The sequence below is a fragment of the Pteronotus mesoamericanus genome, unplaced genomic scaffold, assembly GCF_021234165.1.
Source record: "Pteronotus mesoamericanus isolate MK-2021 breed Mesoamerican mustached bat unplaced genomic scaffold, CSHL_Meso_final scaffold_137, whole genome shotgun sequence".
In the NCBI taxonomy this organism is placed as follows: Eukaryota; Metazoa; Chordata; class Mammalia; order Chiroptera; family Mormoopidae; genus Pteronotus; species Pteronotus mesoamericanus.
The window spans coordinates 1883150-1909064 of record NW_026555306.1 but is presented as its reverse complement, the minus strand read 5'-3'; the positions used below and the strand labels follow the sequence as shown (position 1 = coordinate 1909064).

The 25915-nt window shown below is 39.6% G+C and overlaps 2 protein-coding genes, 1 non-coding gene and 1 pseudogene across 3 annotated transcripts in view; 1 reads left to right on the top strand and 3 right to left on the bottom strand.

The window, feature by feature from the left end:
* Positions 1–1615: 1615 nt before the first annotated feature.
* Positions 1616–16372, bottom strand: LOC129082729 (zinc finger protein 234-like). The gene is made up of 4 exons (XM_054588444.1): positions 16192–16372; positions 13310–13404; positions 10096–10222; positions 1616–3530 (listed from the first exon to the last, which is right to left on the bottom strand). Exons 2-4 carry the CDS (start codon positions 13322–13324, stop codon positions 1663–1665), a joined length of 2010 nt encoding a protein of 669 aa, XP_054444419.1. The 5' UTR covers positions 13325–13404; positions 16192–16372; the 3' UTR covers positions 1616–1662.
* Positions 13345–18034, top strand: LOC129082665 (WW domain-containing oxidoreductase-like; annotated as a pseudogene).
* A 5078-nt stretch (positions 18035–23112) lies between these two features.
* On the bottom strand, positions 23113–23277 carry LOC129082978 (U1 spliceosomal RNA). The gene has a single exon (XR_008530443.1). It is a non-coding gene; the product is annotated as a U1 spliceosomal RNA (small nuclear RNA).
* A 1299-nt stretch (positions 23278–24576) lies between these two features.
* The window catches only part of ZNF45 (zinc finger protein 45), a 39688-nt gene continuing 38349 nt past the window's right edge, over positions 24577–25915 (bottom strand). The window contains exon 6 of the mRNA XM_054588577.1: positions 24577–25727. Within this exon, the coding sequence (XP_054444552.1) occupies positions 24832–25727 (896 nt within the window). The 3' untranslated portion in view covers positions 24577–24831. The remainder of the gene's footprint in view (positions 25728–25915) is intronic.

Genomic DNA, 25915 nt, shown 5'->3' with positions numbered 1-25915 from the left:
GATATGGCCCCACTGAAGCAAGGAAGCAGGAAATGAAAAGGGGCAAATTCTCCTCTCTCTTCAATGCAGTGTGCAGATGGTATTTTATTGAGTTGTACACTTGAAACCTGTATGGTTTTGCAAATCAATGCCACCTTAATAGATTCAATAAAAAGAATTCTCTTTTTGTTTTACTCAAGTCCTCAACAGACTGGATGATGCCCACCCATACTGGGGAGGGCAGTCTACTTTACTGAGTCAGGTGACTCAAATGCTAGTCTCATTCAGAACCTCTCACATACACACATCTGCAAACACACACATACAAACACATCAAGATTAATGTTTGATTATGCTATAAAGGCAACAATCTATGGTTTCTCAAAGCCAAAATGATGCATTTGTCCTGTCCTTATAGATATCTGCCATAATTCTAAAGACTTTAGATTAATATAGGAATATATCGTAATTCAAACTCCTACAGATGTATGCTTATTTCTGTTTTAAATAGTTCAGTAACCTCATTGATGTGGTGCTCATCTTCTTGGCATTTTAATCTCATAATCAGAATTTTCATTATGTGATTTCCAGATCAAAGAGATGTACAACCTATATTCTGATGTATACTCCTTTCCCAACACTATATTTTATTGCTACCTATAGGAAAGAGCATATATATGTTAGTCTTGTCTCAATAATATCTACAGTTGATAAAATTATCAAATTCCTACAAGTTTTTTTTTTTGGTATTTGTATCACAGGTGTGGGGGCAGAATATGGCATACACCCTACCTGAGAAGTTTTGATCAAAAGAATGCAACAGTAATTAGAAGGCAAACATTTCAAAGGCAGGCTGGAAATACACAGAATTAGAAATCAGTAATAAATTCAAGGTTAAGAAAACTGACATTGGTGACACTTTCAAAGTGTTAAGGGTGAACCACTGTCTTAACATTGATAGATAAAATCAATTTTGTAACATGCTTTTTAACTTTTTATAAAGTTAAAAAAAAATGTTTCAGTCTGTACTGTCAGCAAAGATAGTCCAAGTACACTGTTCACAATCCTCGGAAAACTAGACAGACCCCCAAATAATCACCCAACTTGAGAACAGAGGCTGTGGAGAAGATGGAAGTCACTTGCAAGAGTGGAGTATCATATTAATATTGTGGATGTTAACACTGAGTGTTTTTCTGTATTTTGACAAATACTCATTTCCCTGAATTCTGTTTGGCAGGTCTCCTTCTCTAGATGTGATTTCATATATTGTACATTTCCCTTTTGGTTTATTTAATGTATAAGTACTGAGACCATCTACAGGAATCAGTCAACGTTAAGGTAGTGCAGACTTTGCAGCAAAGTCCCTGCCCTCATGGAGCTTGTATTCAAGGAGGCAGCAATTCTGGCTTATATTCAAGGAGGCAGCAATTCTGGCATGCCTCTCACTGCACTCTTGTTAAACACCAGACTGAACTGTTTCTCCTTCTAAGTACCAACTCCTAAGTGACGGCTAATAAATGTCAAAGTTCTGAATGAAGTGTTACTGCACCACATACAAGGGTTTTCTGCTGTGTGGCCTGCAGAAAACTTAGATGTGTCCCACTTTTGCTTATTAAACAAATATTTTTTTCTCCTATGAAACCTGATAAGAATTTGGATTGTACATGAGTTTTTAAAGAAAGATCATTTTGTAGAACCTCTTTCCTCTGACAATTCTCTGATGGTCTTACCACTCTCTCCACCTTTGTGAAATGCATCACCAGCGTGGATTCTGCGATGACTTACAAAATTTGATCTCCAACTGAAGCTTTTACCACATATTTCACACTTGTAAGGTTTCTCTCCTGTGTGAACTCGCCTGTGATACTGAAGTTGTGAAGAGCGACTGAAGACTTTGCCACATGCATCACATTTGTATGGTTTCTCTCCAGTATGGACACTCTGATGAAGTTGAAGACTCGAGGCCTGACTGAAGTGCTTACCACACTCCCCACACTTATATGGTTTCTCTCCGGTGTGTACCCTCTGATGCATATCAAGATTCAAACTCCACTTGAAGCCCTTCCCACACTCATCACATTTGTATGGCTTTTCCCCAGTGTGGACTTTTTGATGGGCTTGAAGGTGTGAACTCCGACCAAAGCCCTTCCCACACTCAACGCATTTGAATGGCTTTTCTCCACTGTGGACTCTCTGATGGGTCAGAAGATGTGAGGCCTGACTGAAGACTTTCCCACACTCCTCACAATTATATGGTTTCTCTCCTGTGTGGATTCTACAGTGAATTTTAAGATCTGCTCTACGACTGAATCCCTTCCCACACTCTTCACATTTGTATGGTTTCTCCCCAGTATGGATCAGCTGGTGAATCTGAAGTCGTGAACTCTGATTGAAGCCCTGTCCACACTCTTCACACTTGTAAGGTTTCTCCACACAATGGGCCTTTTGATGGATTTTAAGGTATGAACTTTGACGGAAGCCCTTCCCACATACCTCACATTTGTAGGGTTTCTCTCCTGTGTGGATCACCTGATGAACTTGGTAATGGATTTTCATCCTAAAGCTCTTCCCACACTCCTCACATTTGTATGGTTTTGCCCCTGTGTGAACTCCCTGATGTGCTTGAAAACTTGAACTGTAAATGAAGCCCTTACCACACTCTTTACATACATAAGGTTTCTCTCCAGTGTGGATTCTCCGATGGGCCTGAAATTGTGATGGCTGAATGAAACACTTACCACATTCTTCACATTTATATGGTTTCTCTCCTGTGTGGACTCTCTGATGGATATGAAGATTTGAACTACAAGTGAAACACTTCCCACAGTCCTCACATTTGTATGGTTTCTCTCCTGTGTGCACCATACAATGGCTATTAAGTGCTGATCTACGACGGAAGTTCTTCCCACATATATCACATTTGAATGGTTTCTCCCCAGTGTGGATTCTCTGGTGCTCCTGAAGATGTGAAGCATGAATGAAGGCCCTTCCACATTTGTCACAGTTATAAGGTTTCTCTCCCAAGTGTAATTTACAATGAACAGTTAGTGTTGCTCTACGACTGAAGCCTTTCCCACACTGCTCACATTTGAATGGTTTCTCTACAGTGTGGACTTTCTGATGAGTTTGCAGATGTGAACTCTGACTGAATTCCTTACCACACTTATCACACTTGTAGCGTTTCTCTCCCAAGTGAACTCTCTGATGAATACGGAGCGCTGAGCTATAACAGAAGCTTTTTCCACACTCACCACATGTATGAGACTTCTCTCCTGAATGTATTTGTTGATGAAGATCAAAGTTGGAGACATCATTGAAGTATTTTTTACATTCATTACACTGGTAAGGTTTCTGGCCTATTTGATTTATAGACTGTCCTGCACCAACCTGGCCAAGCAAATCACCTTGTTTGGAAAACTGAGAACTCTTCATCACAGAATCTTGATGTTTGGTTAAGTCACTTGCAATCTGTTGCCAGATATGCCAGCAGGAAAACTCTTCATGTGGCTCTGCTTCTGGCACATTCTCTATCTTACTTTGGATCTTTCCTCCTGTAAGGACAGAGAATGCAGAGGCATGAACAACTGAAGGCTTTGTTCAGTGTTTTCACAATTTCACATTTAAAAGAGAATGTGAGATTTCAATGAATCCAGGGAATATTCCATTTGTCTTTTCCATTGGATATCATGTTCTCTGGTTTGCATATCTACAGAAATCAAGAGGTGGTCCAGTTGGCTTCTGTCCACTAAGCATAATGAAACCCATTAGAACATATCAAGTCTCTTATGTGAGGTGCAAGTTAGGTGTCTAAGACTTAATTTTAAAAGTTGATAATATGGTCCTGGCTGGTGTGGCTCAGTGGGTTGAGTGCCAGCCTGCAAACCAAAGGGTCACCAGTTCAGTACCAGTCAGGGCGCATGACTGGGTTGCGGGCCAGGTCCTCTAGCTGGGGGTGCATGAGAGGCAACCACACACTAATGTTTCTGTCCTGTTCTTCCTCCCTCCCTTCCCCTCACTCTAAAAATAAATAAATCTTAAGAAAAAGTTGATAATATGATTCAAACTGTTAACCTATGGCCATTTTTTTTTAAAAAGACTGTATTATTTTTCAACAGGAAGGGAGGGAGAAAGAGAGGGAGAGAAACATCAATACGTGGTTGCCTCTCACGCGTCCCCTTCTAGGGACCTGGCCCACAATCCAGGCATGTGCCCTAACTGGGAATTGGACTGGTGTCCGTTTGGTTCACAGGCCAGTGCTCAATCCACTGAGCCATACCAGCCAGGACTCGTCATGTCAATTGAATATCAAAGTTAGTATAGAAGCTTGGATAGTAAATTATGTAGTTAATAAGTTATGTAGATAGAAAAGTTACACAGATAATAAAACAAGAGTCTATTATAATTTTAAGGAAAAACAATAACAGTTTTAGGTTCATGTAATATAATCTAATATCCAATACCTCAAAGTATTTATATTTACAATTCAAAGTATTCCTGGAAATTGTGCACATGTACACGTAATTTCATTTTTCTGTGTTGACAGACATTAAGTGAGTTGGCAACTCAAACTTTTGACCATTCCCAATAACTTCAGTTTAGAAATATGTTTTCTAAAAGATTTACCCTTTTTGGTATTACTATTTATACAAAGTTACCTCAACATGTGAGGAATACTTTTTCAATAAAATTTTGAATTAGTTTAAAAGTACTTCTCTTGCCCTGACTGGTATGGCTCAGGGGGTTGGGTGTCCTCCCATAAACTGAAAGGTCGCCAGTTTTTGATTTCCAGTCAGGGCACATGTCTGTGTTGCAGGCCAGGCCTGCTGTTGGGGGTATGAGAGAGGCAACCAACAGGTGTTTCTCTCACACATCAATGTTTCTCTCCCTCCCTTCCCCTCTCTCTAAAAATAAAATCTTTTTTTTTTTAAGTCAACAATCAGAAAACAAAGAACACTATTACAAATGAAACAAAGACTTCAACATACACCTCACCTAAGAAGATATACAGATGATAATTAAGCATATAAAAAAGATGCTCCACATGTTACCTCATTAGGGAAATGTAAATTCAAATAATGTGATACCACCAGACACCTATTAGAATGGCCAAAATCGATTATACTGACAACACTAAGTCCTGATGAGGATGTGAAGCAGCAGTGACGCTTATTTGTTGCTGATGGGAATGCAAAATGTTATAGCCACTTTGGAATACAGTTTGGTTGTTTCTTACAAAATTAAACATACTTTTACCATACCATCCAGCATCACACTCCTTGGTATTTACTGAAAAAACTTGAAAACCTAAGTCCACACAAAAACTTGTATAGGGATGTTTATAGCAGCTTTATTCAATAACAAAACTTGTCCAGCTGGCATGGCTCAGTGAATAACGACAAAACTTGTAAGCAACCAAGATGTTCTTCAGTAGGTGAACAGATAAATAAACTGTGGTAATAGACACAGTATGGAGTATTGTTCAGCGCTGAAAAGAAAGAATCTCTCAAACCATGAAGAGATATGGAGGAAAGGTAAATGCCTATTATTAAATGAAAGAAGCTAATCTGAGGATTACATAGTGTATGATTCCAACTGTAAGACATTCTGGAAAAGATAAAACTATGGAGACAATAAAAATTTCAGTGGTTGACAGGGGTTATGGGGAGGGAAGGATGAACAGGTGGAGAACAGATTTTTAGGGTAGTGAAAATACTGTGTGATACTGTAATGGAGGATATGTGTCATTATACACTTGTCCAAGTCATAAAATGTTTAACACCAAGAGAGAGCCCTAAGGTAAAGTACAGACTGTAGGTGATAATGATATGTCAATGTATTTAGATTTATCAGTTGTATTTTGTGGGGGATGTTGATAATTATGAGTTTGTGTGTATGTGGGTATAGGATATATAGGGTATCTTGTACCTTCCTCTCAAATTGTGAACCTAAAACTGTTCTAAAAAATAGTTATTTTTTTAAAGAAAGTAGTTCTGAAAAAATTTTTTACAAAGGAGAAATTCACCTTCCTCCCTGTAGAAATAGTTAATAAAAGCATCCTCTTTTGCCCTGGCCAGTGTGTCTTGGTTGGAGCACTGTTCCAAAAATCAAAAGGTTGAGGGTTCAATTCCCAGTCGGGGCAAATCTAGGTTGTGGGTTTGGTACAGCCCAGGTGCGTGTGAAAGGCTACCAATCAAAGTTTCTCTCTCTCATCAATGTTTTCTCTCCCTCTCTCCCCCCACCCCCCTTCCTCCCTTTCTGTCTCTCTTAGGTCAATGGGCATGTCCTCAGGTGAGAATAAAAATAGAAAAGCATTCTCACTATATAAATCTGTCTTGGGTCATTTTATTGAAAGTTAATTCAATGTTGAGGTGATTGGTATGGTTATAATGATTTGCAGGTTTGGGAGTAAATACCTAATCACATGCTGACTTAAAAAGTGTAAAGCAGATAGTGAAATGGTAGCTCCTACTGGCAAGTTTCATTCAGGAGGACAAAAGGGAAATAAAATTGAACAGATAATAACTTTTGTTCTAAAACCTGTCAGTAATTCAGATCTTTAGAAAAAGAAGTGGAAAATTGGAAGGTAATCTTTTACAATGGAGATAGAACCTGGGAGAAGGAAAAGATGAGGTCACAGTGTAAACTCAGAAAGCCAGCCATTGAACAAGTGTTAATTCCTGCCAGAACCTCTTCCCAGAAGAGTCACATGGATGGCTCCTCATATCTTTTTGGTCTCTCCTCAATGTCAGCCCACCCACAAGACCTTTTTACCACCCAGTGTAAAATAATAAATCTTGTCCTCACTCAGTTTACCTCTGGCAACTTCCTTGCTCTTTGTTGATGTTCTACTCAGCACTTTTTACCATGAGACAGAAAAAATCAACTTGTTAATTGATGTCTTTCCCCTCACAACACAGCATCAAAGAGGGACGCATTGGCACCTTGTACACCAAACACATTCCATCTTCCTGCTTTATAACCACTGCTCAGAACTGTGCCTGGAGCATGGTGAGCATGCAGCAAATGTACACTGAATGAATAAATGAAAACCACCAAGAAAATTTTACTTTTGGACAAACCAAAACATACAGGTATGCATACACCAAGCACAATGCTAATGAGAAAATCAAAGGTGGTAAAATTCCTTGAAGCAAAAAGAAAGCAAGAGGGCCTATTACTGGTGCCTTCTGAAGCTTTTGGACTATTTCTTTGAGAAAAACTTTGGCTGTAGATAAAAAAAAACTATTACAGCAGTTTTACAAATTGAAAACCCCATCCCTCTAGTGAGCTGTGAAATAAATTTAAAAGCTTGAGATAGGTATTCAGAACAAAGAACCCAGATAGAAAGTGTCAGAGAATCATCACCAACAGTAGAGGGATTACTATATGAAATGCCTATGAAAGTCATATATATAATTCTAAAACATGTGAAACATTGGCTCTGGTTACAATGAAGGATGTGTCACTTACTATGGGTCATAGAGAAAGAAAAACAGCCCTGAAAACTTTGGTTCTAGAAGTTACCAAGCACTTACTTAAAGAAATTATTCAAGTGGAAAAATAAGCTCCAAGAGTGGAAACTTGGAAAAAAATATCACTTGGAGAGTATGTACTTCTTGATAAATAACACAGTTTATGGTTATATTGAACAAATTGACCTTTAAAAATAGTGTGTGAGAGGGACAGGGAGGTTCCCTGAGGATGTAACAATTTTAAGCAGGAATTTTCCCAATTCTTTCCAGGTTAAAATGTTCACTAGTTGAAAAAACACATAGTCTTTATAAAAATCTAGGGAAAATTTTATGAAATCTATATTCTTTAACATTTGTTAAATAGCTAAATTTGTAGAAAACAAAGACAACACATTTTTGAATCAGAGATATAGGCAACATTCAGGTGTGTTTTTCATGTCACTCTCATCTTAAATCTTCCTCCTCAAGGACATAAAGGGAAACCTGGGGGCAGTGACATGGATGGCACCTTGAAAGAGGCGAATGGGCTGCAGATGGCAGATCTTCAGGGGAAAGGCAGCTTGCAGCCTAGTTGTTGTCTGACAGTGTAGGAAATAGATCTTTTTTCCTTGTGTGGGGTAGCTATCTGAGAATCAGCCTTTAGATCCTCATTCCAAAACTATTCTTCCCAGAAGTCAGTATGCTTCCCTAAGGAAGGCTACAGGAAAGCCACAGGGAAAGTGTGTTACTCAGTGCGGTCACAACCACAACGCTTACAAGTTTCCTTGGAATGTGGGTCAAATGCACATACACAAATACACATTCATGTGAAGGGCACCCATGAGAGTAAATAAAATATAAAGTAACCAGACAGGCATTCATCAGAAGACAACAAATGTTCTGAAACACCCTCCATCTACTCTGGCTTGTACATGACCGACAGCTATCTCCATAATCTATGGAGACACTGAGGTCCCCAACCTATGAACATATTCACGAAGTCAACAAACATTTATGGACACCTGTCACATACCAGACTATTTTAAGCACTAAAGGTAGAGTAATAAATCAGATAAAAATTTCTCACTCGGGGACTATACTTCATTGTGAGGGGAGAGGTGACATGCAGGTAAATAAAAACATGAGCTCCAATAAAAGGCAGAACAAGGACAGCAGAGATGTATTTTACACAGGGTGGTCAGAGAAGGCCTTTTTCATGAAACGAAAACTGAGCAGAGGCCCGAATGAAGTAAGGGTGGGGACAGGAAGGTTTTAGGTGAAAGAGCATGTCTGGCACAAAGAAAGCAAGTAGAGTCCTGAGGCAGAAGTACCTGTAGTTGGCCCCCAAAGCATCTGCACCTTAATTTTTGGGGCCTAGAATATGTTAGGTTACAGGGCTAAGGGTTATTAAAGCTGATAATCAGCTGACCTTAAAATCAAAGACAATTCTCTACTGCCCAGATGGACGCTATGCATTTGAAAGGGTCCTTCCACGTGGAAGAAGGAAATGTGACTACAGGAGAAGAGGCAGAGAGAACTGTTGCTGGCTGAGAAGATGGAGAAAGGGGAGGGCCACAGCTAAGAAAGGTGGAGGGTCTCTAGAAACCTTAAAGGAAAAGGAAGACTCCTCTATGGACTCCATAAAGAAATATAACTGTGCTGACACCTTGATTTACACCCAGAAGAACCACATCACACTTCTGGCCAATGGAATTGTAAGATAATTGATGTGTGTTGTTTTAGGCCATGATGTTTGTGGGAATTTGTCATGGCAGCAACAAGAAATAATGTTGCTGGCAGATCTGAGAATCAGCAGGAAGGACAACGTGGATGGAAGAGACAGAGCATGAGGGAGAGGATGCAGAGCAGGCCACAGAGGACTCCAGAAGCCACTTGGAGAGGTTTTAAGAAAAATGAGAAGCCATAAAAGATTTTGAGTAAAGGAACGACAGCTCAGAGACCATTGGAGGAAGGGTGGGAGTAGGGCAACCAGCACGAGGGTGGTTAAAATAATTCAAGAAAGAGGTTTGGCAATTTGGACCAGATAGCTAAAGGGGTGGAGAAAAGAAGTAAAAAACATGGGAGAACAATACCTCCAAGGACTCGTCTGGTTGGCGCTTACCTGTTTTCCCTTCTCTTTGGGTTGCAATCATCATCCAAAGCCTTTTTTCCTTCTCTAAGTGGACTGTGTCATGTTTGAAGGGGTGATGCCCAGGGAACATGTCAAGTCACACATTTAAAATGAACACACTTAGAGGTACAATTTAGTGGAAATTCAGAGTCCTATTGCATACTGCTCAGTTAGTCAAAATGAGTAAAAATGTGACCGACTAGAAGAAATACCAGTATCTCAAGACCTAGAGAGATATGCATAAAATGCTTTTATTACAAAACTTGATTCCTAACCAATGCCTATTTTCATTAAAGCTTCTCCCACTGGTTCTTACATCATCATGTAATTCGCCAGTGGTTTTGCTGCACTGTTTCCTGTTCTTCCTAACAAACTGATATTTCTCCCTTATATTATTACATTAAAAAGTGTTGGTACAAAAGTCAGGTCCATGGATGCAAGTGACCATTTTAAGACCCACAAATCCTTGAACACTTGAGGACACAAGCCACTCCTGGGGAGTGACATTAATTTAGAGAGGGCACCTGTCCTCACCCACTGAGACCAGGTTCCGGAAGTTCTCCAGCATCACGTCTCGATACAGCTTCCTCTGGACAGAGTCCAGCAGCCCCAGTTCCTCCTCCGTAAAGACCACAGCCACGTCCTTGAATGTCAGTTCTTCCTACAACACCAAACACATGTAACCTCAATCTTATAATCAAGGGCCACTTGAAAAGGGAGAGTGCTGAGAAGGTAGGGAACTTGAGCAGGAAGCAGTTTCAGATATTGAATGACTTAAGTCAATGTGTAGATCTCCCAGCCCCTCTCCTCTAATGCCACACACTGACTCTCCTCAGCCTCAGCAGTGGTGCAGCACTGACAATTGTCCTCATACTTTTATTTTGTGCCCTCACTGAGTCTAATCACAAGTAACCTCCAAGAACCCTAAATATGTATCCCAGGCTACATGTGATTTACTTTTCTGTGAACACTGCCATTTGCCCCTAGGAGCATTAGTAAGTTACTCCAAACATATTTGGTAGCACCTGCCTTCGTCCTCGTTCACAGGTGAATCCTGGATGCTATCACTTTTCTTATGTGGGTTGTCCTCTGTAACCTCAAGTCACACACTACATCTCTTGATTGCAGCAGTTGGTGTCACACTCTGAAGCCAACATGCCTCAGCGTGCATCCGAAAGGTGTGTCCTTCGTGAGCTGTGTGACCTTGGACAAACTTGCCTATGTGCCTGAGCTGCCTCTCTGTATAATGGTCCTTACCATGACTGAGCTCTTTCAAACATTAAACAAGGGAATACCTATAGCATTTGGGACAGTGTGTGACCAGCTAATTTCCTAATAAACATTTGCTATTCTTATTTCTTCTCATAATTATCAAATGTATTTTATCTCATTTCATGGCGGCATATTATTCCAGAGAACTGAAGACCTATACTTACCTGTTCTAAATATTTTACATATTTTTCTCATTATAACCTATCCTGCAAATCTACATTTTATGTAGCTTTTACTTTGCTATTTAAATAATTGCAAATGAAAATTAAAATGTCAAAAATAAGCATGTTTAAAATTATGAACATGTAATGACAGATTTTCCTCCCCAATTTTCCCCCCTATTTCCTGAATCTTTCAAGAAAATAAAAGCACCCTAATTCTCTCTATACAACAGCCAAGAGCAGGTTATAAAATTTCCCATGGTTGTGGTAATTTGATTTGGAAGAACAATTTGTTTTAGTATTTGCATTTTTTGATTTTAAATGAGTATCTTCACTTTCTTAAATGTTTATTAACAGTCTCTATTTCTCCTCTTGAACAGTCCTATTCATGTCCTTCATTTATATTCCATTGGATTTTTTCGTTAACCCTATGTATAAGATTCCTATTACAAAAAAACAAAACAAAACAAAAAACCAAGATTCCTACTATGAATTTTGGCATTTGTGTAGTAAATATTTTTTGGCATTTTGGGGGTAAATATTTTTTGTCCCAGGTTATTTTTTCTGGTAATTTTATTTTTCTGGTTATATTGTGTAGCAGGGGTGTGCCATCCGCAGCCTACTGACCACATATAGACCAGGATGGTTATGAATGCAGCCCAACACAGAATCATAGATTTACTTAAAACCTTTTTTTGGCGCATCAGTTTTCGTTAGTGTTTCTGTATTTAATGTGTGGCCCAAGACAACTCTTCTTCTTCCAGTATGGTCCAGAGATGCCAGGAGGTTGGACACTCCTGGAAGATATCTTTTACCACAGATGAATTTAGAAATTTTTATACAACTATGCTAATTGCAGTCTTTGTGTGTCAGGAGTGCTGAGCATCTCTGTGCACCTGAGGAGGAGCCATGACAGGAAGAGAAGAGACGCACCCCGAGAAGGGGTGGAAAATGGATGGAAAATGGGTTGGGCAACAGGAGCGCCACCTGTGGAAATCGTCACTCAAAAGGGCTCTCCAGGGCACAGATCATGAAAGGAACTCTTTCTTTCTTCTTATCAAGCTCTTTCGCTTGATCAGAATGCCTATCATTCCTGACCTTTGGTTTCCTGTGGGAATCTCAGCAGGTTTTTCATATGTCATGTGTTTAAGTTGAAGATGAGACCCAAGTATCCTCATTCAGCAGCTCTGAGGAGTAAATGCAGTCACACAGCACAAATTACTGATAAATCTTCTAGTATCTCTGGACATTTTAAACTAAGGTTCAAACTAAGTTTACTTTAGTCAAACTAATTACTATACAAAAGAAAAAAACACATACTAAATAAAAAACACACAAGGCCTGACTCAGGCATGGGGAAGATGGAATCTAACCCTTTCTGTGTGAAAACCTCCAATGATATTTGTGTGGAGCAATAGTGACAGTCTGCTGTGCCATGCTTACATTTGGATATTCTACCTCAAAAACAGCTAACTTGACACATATCAAATTTACTGTAATATAATTGGCAGATTGTTTTCACAATTGATTTTGGAGGCAAATATTTTATGTAACACAGCTGTCATTGCGGTGTTGCTTAAACAATAAATTCCACAGAGAGATGTAAAGTACGGCACAGGAAATACAGTCAATAGTATTTTAACAACTATGTATGGTGCCAGGTGGGCACGAGACTTAATGAGGGGATCACTTCATAAGTTGTTATATGTCTAACCACTATGCCGTACACCTGAAAACTAATATGATATTGAATGACAACTGTAATTGAAAAATAAAAATAACTTAAAAAAAACAGTAAAATTCCCAAGCCATCCAAATGTCTATGAGTGGCAAGAGGTTAAATATTATAAGGTATATCAATTCAATGAGAATATGATATAACCCTAAAAAATAAACATTATATAACATTACATATTATTTTATACATTAAGAAAATGTTAAGATAAAAGAGTGAATTTGCAAGAGTAAAAAAGAAACATTACAGGGGAAAAGTCACAATTTAAAATTAGATGTACAACATGAATACAAATACAGCTATGAGTGAACATGAGAAAAAGAGTTAATTTGTCAGTAGGCAAACAGCTAATCTGTCAGTAGGCAAACAGTAAAGTGGGAGAATTGTTCATTTCTAGTAATTTTTCTACTCTATAAAATAAGTAATATTAAAACAAAAACAAATGCAAAGTAAATTCAAAACCCTGGAGCATACCAGGTCCTCAATACCCATTGTTCTGCTTGAGTTGTCCCAAGAAAAACATGTGATAATCTGGTAATGAGATGGAATTTTAAAAGTGAGCAAGGCAAGCCCTACTCACCTTAAATTTGGTCATTTTTCCTCCTAGTTCTGGGGATGCGCAGAGTCCTGAGTGATACAGATCCCAGGAAGACAGAAGTGTATGCCTGGCAGTGCCTGCAAAGGTAAAGAACAAGGCTGAAAGAATGGCCTGGATGCTGCTCACCAACATGGACAATTCTTGTCAATTAGCTTGTGAATGTTTACAGCAGCATTAATCATAATAAATTTCCCATGGTTTTGGTAATTTGATTTGGGAACAACTGAAATGTTGACCTGTGTGTGAATAAACAAATTGTGGCATATCCATACAATGCAATATTATTCCCTGATTAAAAAGAATGAAGTACTGGTTATGGTAGAACATGGATAATCTTTGTAACAAAGGTCTATCTATTGCATTGTCCTTTTTATGCACTATCCATAATAGCAGGTCTATGGAGACAGAAAGTAAGTCATTGCCTAGGTATTTGGGAAGAGAATGGACATTAGCTAACTGTAATTGGGCAAGAGGACACCAATTGGGGAAACGAAAACCTGCTCCACTCATCGAAGTTATTAAAAATCATTGGTTTGTTACACCTGAAATGGGTAAATTCAACGATATGTATAATGTAATACAAATTGGTAAAAATAAATGTTAATCTACATGTCATTTAAATGAGTGAAACTAATTTATGGATTCTGAGTCCATACTGATATAATATTTATATTTGAAAGAATGAATAAATAAAGTGGGAGGGAAGGGGAAACTTGTCTTTATAGTGCAATGCCCAATAACAAATGTACTTGCCCAGAAAAAAACTATATTAATAAAAAAAAACACCATGATAGACATCGCCTTAGTTTAATGAACAAACTTGATTTCACCAAAAAGGGACAAACCAACATCCCTCAGCTCCTGTCATGTAGTAATGGCAAGGACACTTCACCACTTCTGTGGAATCCCTGCCAGCAATGCAGGATCTGAACCTAAACGTGGAATGTATCAGATAAACGCCAAGGGACTATCTTATAAATAACTTGACTCTATACTCTTAAATTTAAACACATTAAGAACAAAAAAGACAAAGGCTGTAGAATTGTTCTACATTAAAAAAAGAACATTAAGAGAAGTATAAAAATTTTGTACAGTGTTTGTAAACAAATGTATAACTTAAGGTCAATGCAATAAAATTGGACATTGAAATGGGGGGAAACACCGATTACACTGAGTCTGTGTTGCCTTTCCATGAGTCCTCCAGTGAAAATATTACATTATGAAGACTTTAAATGAAAAACAGAAGAAAATAAGTACATGACTGTGGATTATATAAAAGTATGTTATTTAGTATGTTTTCTAGCATTATCTAATAGGCAACACTATTAACCACCATTAGTAATAATTTATATGGAAGTTCATTAGTTTATTTTTTCTTGGCAGTGTTTGCAAATTTCTATAGTTAAAACAGGTAAGGGGAAAAACATTAAGAAAGGTATGATAAATTTTTCATAAAATGTTTATAATATACAAATATACATACAAAAAACCACTGAGCAAAAATGTATTAGACTTTTAACACTTGTTATATTTACATCCTGGATGAGTGGGTAATTACAAAATTGTCTTCTCTCATATTTCTGTAATTTCTGAACTCCATAATGATATGGTTCTATAAAAATAAGAAATATTTTTTGAAATAAGTGAAACTAAATAGTCGACAATGTTTTTTTAAAAATCACAGAAAAGCTGCCCTGGCTGGTGTGGTTTAGTGGATTGAGCACCCCCACCTGTGAACCAAAGGGTTGCTGGTTTGATTCCCAGTCAGGGCATATGCCTGGGTTGGTGGCCAGGTCCCTAGTAGGGGGCGCGGGAGAGGCAACCACACATGGATGTTTCTCTCCCTCTCTTTCTTCCTTCCCCTCTATCTAAAAATACATAAATAAAATCTTTTTTTAAAATCACAGAAAAGCCCATTAGCCTTGCTCTTGAGGTTCCCCACAATCAAGTCCTGATTCTTGCTAGTTCCTATGGCTTAGGGAGAGTATGTCCCAGATTATGAACTCAAGCTCTTAGGACGTGGACTTCCTAAATTCCAACCCCAGCTCACCCTCTTATTAAGTGGATGACTATGGGTGAAGACTTACGCTCCCTGGGACCCAATCTCATCTTATAGAATAGGAAAAAAGCAGTATGCATTTATTTGTATAAAACCTTTATCATCAAAGTAAGCAGTTAAGGATGAGTTATCATCAATGTTCATGCCCGATTACACATCCTACACTATCTCCAATTTATGCAAATATCATTGTAAAAGGAAAATGCCAAGTCCCACTGACGCGGAGCTTCGCTGACAGTTGCTAGGGGGTCACTCCCTCTACCCCTGAGCAGTCCTTTTTGAAAAGTCAGGCTGGGGAAAGAACAATGCTATGAAATGCCGTGATCATGCTGCAGTCCTCGAGAAAAGCTAAAGCTCCCGCTCCCTGTGTGCAATCAGGAAGCAACCTTCACCACCTTGCGCCAAAAGGTCCGGGATTAACCAGCCTCGTGCAGGGATCGGAGAGAAGAGGCAGGGTTACTGTAGCTGGAGCTTGACCCTAACCCTGGAACCTGACAGCTCCTGGGGAGATTGACACTAAGGAGAGATTATCATTCACCACGTGCCAAGAACTATTTTAAGATTTCAATTCCTAAAAACAATTCCATCAGTAAAGTCCTAATATCCTCATTTTAAAAAACAGCAATGAAGGCACGCGTAAATTAACTCCCCAATGCTAGGAGGTAGAAGCGCGCATGGAAGGTTTAAGGAGGCTGACTGGGCGAGCTGAGAGCCCCTGGAAATCTCAAACCAGGCGATAAACGACCCAAGCCCGTCCCACTCCGGGACGCCAGAGGCACCCCAAACGCATATAATCACCGCCGACCTCGCCCTACGTAAGCAGCGTCCGCCGCGGAGGCTCCTTTTCCCCTAAGTCGGTCGCAGAGTCATCGCGGATCCTGAGCATAGATGCAGAAAGTTTGCACGGGCCAGTGAGGCGCGGAACGGGCGTACCACCCCAGAAAAATACTGCAGCAACCTCACACTCCGAGAACGGAAGTGCCTGCGATAACACGAAGCTTTGAACTACATTTCCCAAAATGCACCAGACCCTCCTTCAGGAGCAGAAGAGCACGCGGTTACTCAAGGCGTCTGGACTACACTTCCCAGATTTCCGAAGGAAAAACGTTTAGGTATAGCCTCAGCCTGTAGGAAAAAGTGTTGTGACTACGGAAGCTGCTTGGCTACATTTCCCAAAAGGCTAGAGCGGTGACGGAGAGATTGCCACAGTGCAAACTTCCTTAGGGGGTAACGTGGATTCCTTCACTGGGAATCACTGTTAACTTTTCCTCAATCCACCAGCGAAAGTATTGCCTAGACACGACCTCCTGAAGGCGTACCGCGTCCAGTTATGACAGGAGAATTATTGAAAAGGAAACAAGTGAGGAGATACAATTTTCGAGAAATTAAGGAAGATTCGCAGTGTGGCGCTCCTTCAGGGAAGGGAGTTCGTGGACTCGAGACCCAGCTATAGGAGTCTGAGAGGGCACGTGACAGAGCGCCTTTGCCACCAGGGCAGCCATGATCTACGCGGCGCAGGCCGGAGGACACGGACAACGAGGACGAGCTGCCTCGCGTCTGGTAGTAGAGAACCACCAAAGACGGCTGGGTTTACTATGCCAGTCACACTGAGGAGGAGACTCAATGGAAACATCCGAAAACTGGAAAAAGAACACGAATAGCAGATTTGTGTATTTTGTCTACCATATAAATAAAAGAACTACCTATTTGGACCCAAGACTAGCATTTGTTGTGGAGGATAATTATACAAAGCCAACCACTAGACAGATATGATGGTGGTACCACAGCCATGTGACTTACAGGCTGGGATTTCACGGGCAAAGTGGCTGTAGTTACTGGAGCTGATTAAGGAATAGGTTTTGAAAGCGCCAGGTCTTTTGACCCTCATGGTGCTCACGTGATCCTGGCCTGTAGGAATATGACAAGAACCAATGAAGCCGTGTTCAAGCAATGACCCTGGACCTCGCTCTGCTCCATAGCATGCAGCATGTTGCTCAAGATTTCAAGGCCAGGGATGTGCCTCTACACGTGCTTGTGTATGACAGCAGCTTTTGCTCTACCCTGGAGCCTCACAAAAGATGGCTTGGAGGTCACCTACCAGGTGAATCACCTGGAGCACTTCTATCTTGTCCAGCTGCTTCAGGATGTCTCATGCAGCTCAGCCCCAGCCCAAGTCGTTGTCGTCTCCTCAGAGTTGCATAGGTTTACAAATAATGATTCCTCGGGAAAGCTAGACTTTAGCCACCTCTCTTCATCTAAAAATGACTACTGGGCTATGCTGGCTTACAACCCGTCCATACTCTGTAACATTCTCTTATCCAATGAACTCCATCGCCTCTCCCTGCATGGGGTCACATGGAACACAGTACATCCAGGAAACATGATGTACTCCTTCCTTCATCACAACTGGTGGGTGTACACGCTGCTGTTTACCTTAGTCAGGCCTTTCACCATGTCCATGGAACAAGGATCTGCCATCATCATCTACTGTGCTGCTGCTCCCGAGCTAGAGGGTCTAGGAGGGATGTATTTCAACAATTATTGCTGCTACCTGCCCTCCCCACAAGCTCAGAATGAAGAGATAAGTGGGGTCCTGTGGGCACTCAGTGAGGCTTTTCTAAGAAAGACTTGGCAGCCAAACCAGCTAAGTGGGAGCTCTGGTAAGGATCAGCACACCCTCCCCCCGAATCTATGTGTGCATGCATGTCACTGCCAGTGCTGGACACCTTCCAATTTATCATCCAGGGGCCTTTCCACGTCCTGCTGACACAGACCCACCAGAGTAAAGGAAGTAAGAGTAGTCACAGCAGATGGGAAAATGTTAAGTACCAATGGGAACCAGGGAATACCAGGGGTCAAATGGCAATCTGGGGCTGGCTTAGGCTTGGATCCCTTTGCTTTCCTGGTAGTGGCCTGTTTGAAAGTGAATGCTCAGTTGGTATGTGGGTTCCTCATCTCATTGTACAAGCACAGGCAATTCTCTTTGGTTAGAATAGTCTGGTGCCCTGTCCCCCACAGCCACCACCACGGCCACAGCCCACCATAGCCACACTGCATCCAGGAGCTTTCTCCTGTTTAGGTAAGAAGCCAGTGTTCATCCTTCTTTGCTGCATTATCCAGGAGATCATTGTTTCATTCATCCAGAGCACGTCTCACTGGACTTGGTAACTACTGGAGAACTCTGAACCTTGTTCCAGCTAGCCAAAATGAAGGTGACACCGAGAAATGGGTGGAATAGACAGCTACTGGATCACAAAAGTACTAGTCCAAATACTCCCTTGACAAACTGTACAAAAATTCTTTAAAATTTTTTAAAATTGATTTTAGGGACAGAAACATCAGTATTTTGTTCCACTTATTTATGCATTCATCGGTTGATTCTTGTATGTCACCTGACTGGGGACTGAACCCACAATCTTGGCATATCAGGACAACACTCTAACCAACTGAGCTGCCTGGCCAGGGCTATACAAAAAGTTATTTAGAGTTTGTAACAAATTCTGCCAAGCAGTCCTTCAATTCCTAGACAGGCAGGAAAGGCAGGAAGCATTGTATCTGTTAAGAATTTACAGGATAGTTTTGGGGTGGGGAATTCCCTTTATTCTTTGTTCACAGTTTCAATAAGTAACCCAAACATGGAAGTTTACAGCTTTTCAGATCTCCTGCTTTAGTATTCTCCTTAAAATTCCTGTTATTCCCTCATCTTATGCTTAATAAAAGAACATGCTTGAGTACTAAAAAAATTAACAGAGAATGACTGTCTATAGGACACCAGCTGATTGAAAGGAGTATGTTTAGTATAATGTGAAAATGTGAGGCTAAAACAGTTTAAGGAATGAGCAAGGTAGAATGATTTGGAAGGTACAATGAGTTGATGAAGAGCAACGAATCTACCAGCACCTACTGTGGACCCTGTGACACCACTAGTTTGGCAGGAAAGACAACTTGAGAGGGCAAAAGTGGAAGCCTGTCCTCATGGAAAAGTGCTGCCCTCATTTTAATTTTTCAGTCATTATTATCATCCCTGTTTTGGAGGTAAAAACATCAAATTTCAGAGAAGAAATTTTCCCACTATCTCAAACCAAGTGTAATAGCTGTAGAGCTCAGCATTGGAGTAATTTTGACTCTCAAAGCCTATGATTTAATGCCAGAGCACTGATGATGATTCTATAGGTGAGGGAGCATGTTTTAGCATTGATTTGTTTTTTAACTTTATAGTTCTAGTTAACATATCTTTATGATGGTGGTTAGCACTTTTAAAACATGTTACTGGAAACTAATTAAAAACTGTAAAGCAAATTTTAAGGAAAAAATGCACTTAGAATCCTTTTCCTTGAGGATATTTTCTTCACGTAAACATGTATGTTTATCAACAAACATACTATCAACAAAATGAAGTCTCATGTTCTGTATCCATTTTTCTAAACTCGGTATAAGCTGGACAGCTTCTAGTACCTGTCAGTGAAAATCTGACTCCTTCCAAATGATTGCTGTATAATGTTGCACTGAATGGACTGAGTATTAAGAATAAAACAGCCCCTAACATCCAGTGTCACTGATGTGGCACTCACAGGTAGGCCATGTTATCCTTTGGGACATAAAAGAATCACAGCATACCACCTTCAAATGAGGTTTCTGAGACTACGGTAAAGTGAGATAAAACAAGTCCCGTTCATAATTCTGTTTAGACACAGACACAAACAAGGTCACCATGCTACCCACACAATGCCAAACACCCTCCCCACCTTGGCTAAATGAGTAACTGCTACATCTTTACCATTTAAAGCTTTATCCTTGCTCTAATTTGCCCTCTCAAAAGTTAAATTTATTGCAATACTCAAAATTGCTCCCTTTTTCAGACACCATCCAATCTAGAGTGCTTCCTCAGGCCTTATCCCACACCAGAGAGCAAGGATCCAATCATTGCAAAAAAAAAAAAAAAATCTAATTATTTTCCCTTTCAGTACACAGCCACATTGGTATATAGCCAAATACCCCTTTGGGGAATTCTGGGGGAAAAGATTAACAGTACACATATTTGTAGTATGGCAGGTTCCACCCTGAAGAGGAACTGGTCTCTTCTTCAAGGGATTTTGGGTTTGTAAACTGGCCATATTTTATCATTGATTTAGGGGCTGTGACTGTTTTTTGGTGATTCAAATTAAGACATTCATTCATTTGACCTAGAACTTTATCACTTAAAAAATTAAAAAAAAAAAAGAGTTAGTAGACTTTCTATCTACTTATTTACTAGGGGTACCAAGATCAATAGGAAAGGTCAAGGAGCCAATACATAATGACTTAAAGCTTTCAAGTCATATAGTTAAGCTGGAATTTGAGGCCATGAACTCATCTTTCTCATTCCTTTCTCCAGCACAGTTAAAAGCAACCAGAAAATCCCATTATACTCCTTAGTTTGACCAATATGCTCTAAAGTAGTATCTCATAGACATTCAGTACCTTGCCTTCAGCAGTTACTTCACTAGGAGTAGCAAATGTGGTATTTTGTGTATTTTTCTCATACCAATGACTACCAATGCTCTAGTCTCCATGGGAAACAGTTGTTAGTGCCTTTAAATATTAGAGAACCAATTCCAGAAAACACAATTCAGAAAACTCACACTTAACATTGTTCCTCTAGAACCACTTTTGCAACAAAAATCATTTTTGGTAAGGGTTCAACCAAAGAAACAGAATCATCAGGAGTGAACAGAGATTTATTGCAAGAAATTGCCTTACAAGATTGTGGGGCTGGCTTGGCAAGTGAAAATCCCTAGGACAGGCCATCAGGAGGGCCAAAATGGAAAGGTGGAATGGTATTATCTTTCAGGAAGGTTCCAGTCCTGCTCTTAAGGACTTAAAATTGATTAAATCAGGCCACCTGAGATGATCTATTACCTTTCTCAAAGGATTATGGACTTTAATCACCTCTACAAAATATCTTCATAATTCCTAGGTTTGTGTATAATCAAATACTGGGAACTAGAGTCTAGGCAAGTTGCAATGTAAAATCGACTATCCCACCTATCTTCATGTGTAAGAAGCTGGTTAAGGAAATACTGCGTAGGAATTAGAAATGAGGGTGAAGGTCAATTTATTGAAATGACCTTCAACACTTGTTTCAATGAGTGAAAACACTGTAATTAGAAAATAGTATGGATCATGTTCTTAGTTTGTAAAATTCTATGTTACTTATATGCATATACTGAAGCATGCTCACCAAAATATTAATAGTGGGAATTCCTATTACTTTCCACCCTCTCCTTTGGACTGTCCTGTACTACTATGATTTGAGTATTTTCAATGAAAATAATATTTAAACCCTTCCCAAGAATTAAATATTTCTATTAAGATATGCATGTAACAAAATATCAAGTCTGTACAGAAGACAGGTGTTTTGAGAATTGCTTTAGAATTAGTGTGTCAAAGAAACAGCTATATTACTCAAATCTTTAAATGAATATCCTATCAGTATGGTTAGACTTCAGTAACTTGGGAAGCCTCTCTACTTTTTCAAACAGAGATAGTATGATGTTCTCTAACACCCCCCATTAAATGTGGCCATGTTAAAAGACAGGGAAATCCCCAGGGTGTGTACACACACACACACACACACACACACACACACACACACACGAAGTGAAGCCCATGGTGAAAAGCGGAGCTTGAACTCAATGGTCCCTCAAAGGCACAGGAAACCAGATGGAGCTAGGAATTAACTATTGAATGTGGTTGGGAGTCAAGCTCTCATGCACTTTGGGAGACATGAACATGAACCAGCTAGTCCCAGGTGTTGTCATTTCTTGTGATCACCTTGAGGACCCCTACCTACAGTCTTTTCAGTTTTAAAATACAAATATTTTTTATTTAATCCGGTGAGATTTGTTAAAAATAATTACCTTGGAGATAACTTATTTTGGTATTTGATGGCAGTTTAAAAAAACAACAGGCCCTAGATTTCTGATACATGTGCAAGAAAAATTAGTAAAGCTGTCCTGACTGTGATCCTTAGAAAGTCCTGCTTGCAAGGTTGGACTTTGGCTGGTGACAGGAAACATGGATTTTGGGAGTTTCTACCATTCCATAACTGGTAAGAGCTGTGCAGTGCATAAATTGCAATGTTGTTTATTCCTAACACCCACTTTCCTTATTGAAGTCCGGGATTTTGGTACATACTTACTAGATGGTGCTTACATGACCAGCCCTGAATAAGTACTAGTCTCTAATGAGGCCCTATTGTAGACATTTCATACATGGCCAAAATTCAATGCTGGAAGAATTGTACTGCTATGGGGAGAGGACTCTTAGAGCTTACACCTGATTTCCTTCAAACATCTTCCATGTGCTTTTTCCCTTTACTGATTTTGCTTCATATCCTTTCACTGTAACATGGTCCTAAGTCCCACTACATCCTGAGTCATGCAAGGAAACCAGAGAACCTGAAGGTGATCTTAGGGACTCCTAAACCACCTTGCAAATTGAGATAGCATGGATCTTAGTAAGTACATAGAAATCTGTGAAGATATAGTACAGAAAATTATGAAAATTAATTTACCTCTATTAAACTTTGCTAAGTAAAGCCATTTAACCTAAAACAATTAAAATACCACCATGGTGTAAGAAATTGGAAATGGCATTTAAAACTACTCTTTGTCCTTGGAGGCTCCATCATGCTGTTTCCTATCCATCCACATCTTTTCTTCCAAGATACATTTTTCTTTTTAACCAGGAGAGAGTACAAATGCAGCCCCCCCACTACCACAAATTATGCAGTGAGTTTCCCACATCTGGGGGAAATCATAGGGGTCAGTACACCCAGGGTGCAATGGGTGAGCCTCACCCTGGGAAAAACACCTCCATGATCATGGTATCTCCCCTGCCAGGTAAGTATCAAGAAACTTTTTTAACTTCCACATGTGTATTCCCACTTTATTTCTATTCCAGTACTTGCTCACTCTCTGCCTTATGCTTTAAGATGCATCACATGCATTAACTGCAAAGACAGTTGATCACACTCATTACTTTATCTGTGTATTCAAATTAATTTATCTGTGTACTCAAGTAACCAGAAAAATTTCTGAGTACTGGCTGAATCCTATTCTTTAATTTTGATCTTATGTGTCATATAATAATGTAGCACATTAGGAGTCCTTACCTGTAAAGGATTCATATTAATCATTTTTCAAATTCCATTGTACATAATTTACAAGTTTGATCAAATTGATGCTCACTGAAAAAACACATGAATTATAAAATGGAAATATCACCAAATAATCCTTGCCAGAGATCATTACTAAGAGTATCCCTTTACACACACACACACACGAATTTAATTCCACTATGAAGGCCAGTCTGATATCACGAAGCCCATATTATGTTGTTCTCCTGTTATTACATGTTCCTGCCATCATTTTAATGGTCCCATGTTATTATGAAAATATATAATTTAAACAAATTCCTATTGATGAACACTTGTTATTTCTAGTCTAAAAATTGTATGGCATTATTGATGTGGTAATTCACTTTTCCAGTCTTACATTAAGATTTTCAAATCAAAGAGTCACACCTTACACAATCTGTTATATCTGATTTTCTAAAGATGCATTTTTACCAAAAAAGAAAAGTATGTAAGTGTTATTCCTGCACCACTCTGAAATACATTTGAAATGACCAAATCCCAACAAGTTCTTCTGGCACTTACTTCATGGGAATAAGGGAAGAAGGTAGGAAGTTGAGAAATTAAATGTCCTTCAAATTTGGCAAAGCCTCTACTACAGAAGTTTGACAAAAGAAATGCTACAATTAAAAGGCAATCATATCACACCCTAGATGGAAATACAGAAATTTAAAATTCAATGAATTTAAAATTAAGAAAACTTTTGTCACTAGTACAAAATCTGACACTTTTAATGGGTTACTTTGAACACCTGCCTTAAGACTGACTGTTCAGATTTCTATTGTGATATGTGCAGTAGCCAGTCATTACAAAATTAAACTGTATGCACTATGAGAAAAATCAAGTGATATACATGAATTTATACTATATATACCAATGGGACACCAGACAGAAACCCAAGAAAGAACCCAACCTAAAAAAAATAAATAAATAAAAAATTGAACCCAACCTCAGAACAGAGCCAGAGGGTAGGCCAGGAGTCAACTGCAAGGATACCATGAAAATAATGCTGTCAGATACCGTACCCAGTGTATTTCTGCATTTCAACTTGTTTCTTTCTCTGAATTGTTTATTTTTGCAGGTTTCTTTTTCCAGGTAAGTTTTATATATTATATATTTTCTCCTTGAGTACATATACAAAGTACTAATCAATGTTTAGGTTGTGTAGGTTTTGCAGCAAACAGGTTCCCTGCCTTCATGCCCTCATCGCACCTCTTGTATGGTTTTAGAGTCACTGGGATATGCTGAGCAATGGCTGAAACATTCACTCTAATTAAATAATTTTTTTTCTCCCTCTGAGAATGGATGAAATTTATCACCAATATGGCTTCTGTAATGAATTTTAAAATATGCACTTGATCTGAAGTGCTTACCACATATCTCACACTTGTAAGGTTTCTCCCTTGTGTGAACTCTCTGGTGAGACTGTACATGTGCAAACTGACTAAAGAGCTTACCACACACATCACACTTATATGGTTTCTCTCCAGTATGGACTCTCTGATGAAGTTTAAGATGTGAGGCCCTGCTTAAGTGCTTTCCACACACCCAACATGTATACGGTTTCTCTCCCGTGTGGATGCTCTGGTGCACATCAAGATCCAAGCTTGTCTTGTAGCCTTTCCCACACGTCTCACATTTGTATGGCTTTTCTGTGGTGTGGACCTTTTGATGAGCTTGCAGGTATGATTTCCGACCAAATCTCTTCCCACACTCTTCACATTTGAACGGTTTTTCTCCACTGTGGACTCGCTGATGGGCCAATAGATGTGAAGCCCACCTGTAGCTCTTCCCACATTCCTTACAATCATAGGGTTTCTCTCCTGTATGGATCCTCTGATGGTAATAAAGATCTGCCTTAGAATAGAAGCTTTTCCCACACTCCTCACATTTGTATAGTTTCTGTCCCATGTGGATGCTCTTATGGATGTGAAGATGTGAATTCCAACCAAAGCACTTCCCGCATTCCTCACATTTGTACGGTTTCTCCCCCGTGTGGACCACACAATGACTGTTAAGTGCTGATCTACGACGGAAGTTCTTCCCACATATATCACATTTGAACGGTTTCTCCCCAGTGTGGACCCTCTGATGGTTGTGAAGATGGTGAGCATGAATGAAGGCCCTCCCACATTCCTCACACTTAAAAGGTTTCTCTCCCGAGTGTAATTTGCAGTGGTCACTAAGTGTTGCTCTACGACTGAAGCCTTTCCCACACTGCTCACATTTGAACGGTTTCTCTACAGTGTGGACTTTCTGATGAGTTTGCAGACGTGAACTATGACTGAACTCCTTACCACACTTACCACACTTGTAGCGTTTCTCTCCCAAGTGAACTCTCTGATGAATATGG

Excerpts from the sequence above, each read along its gene's own strand:
- LOC129082729 (XM_054588444.1), bottom strand. Across the intron at positions 3,531-10,095 it reads CCGGAACCTGGTCTCAGTGG|GAGGAAAGATCCAAAGTAAG; the intron begins GTGAGGACAGGT and ends CTGTCCTTACAG.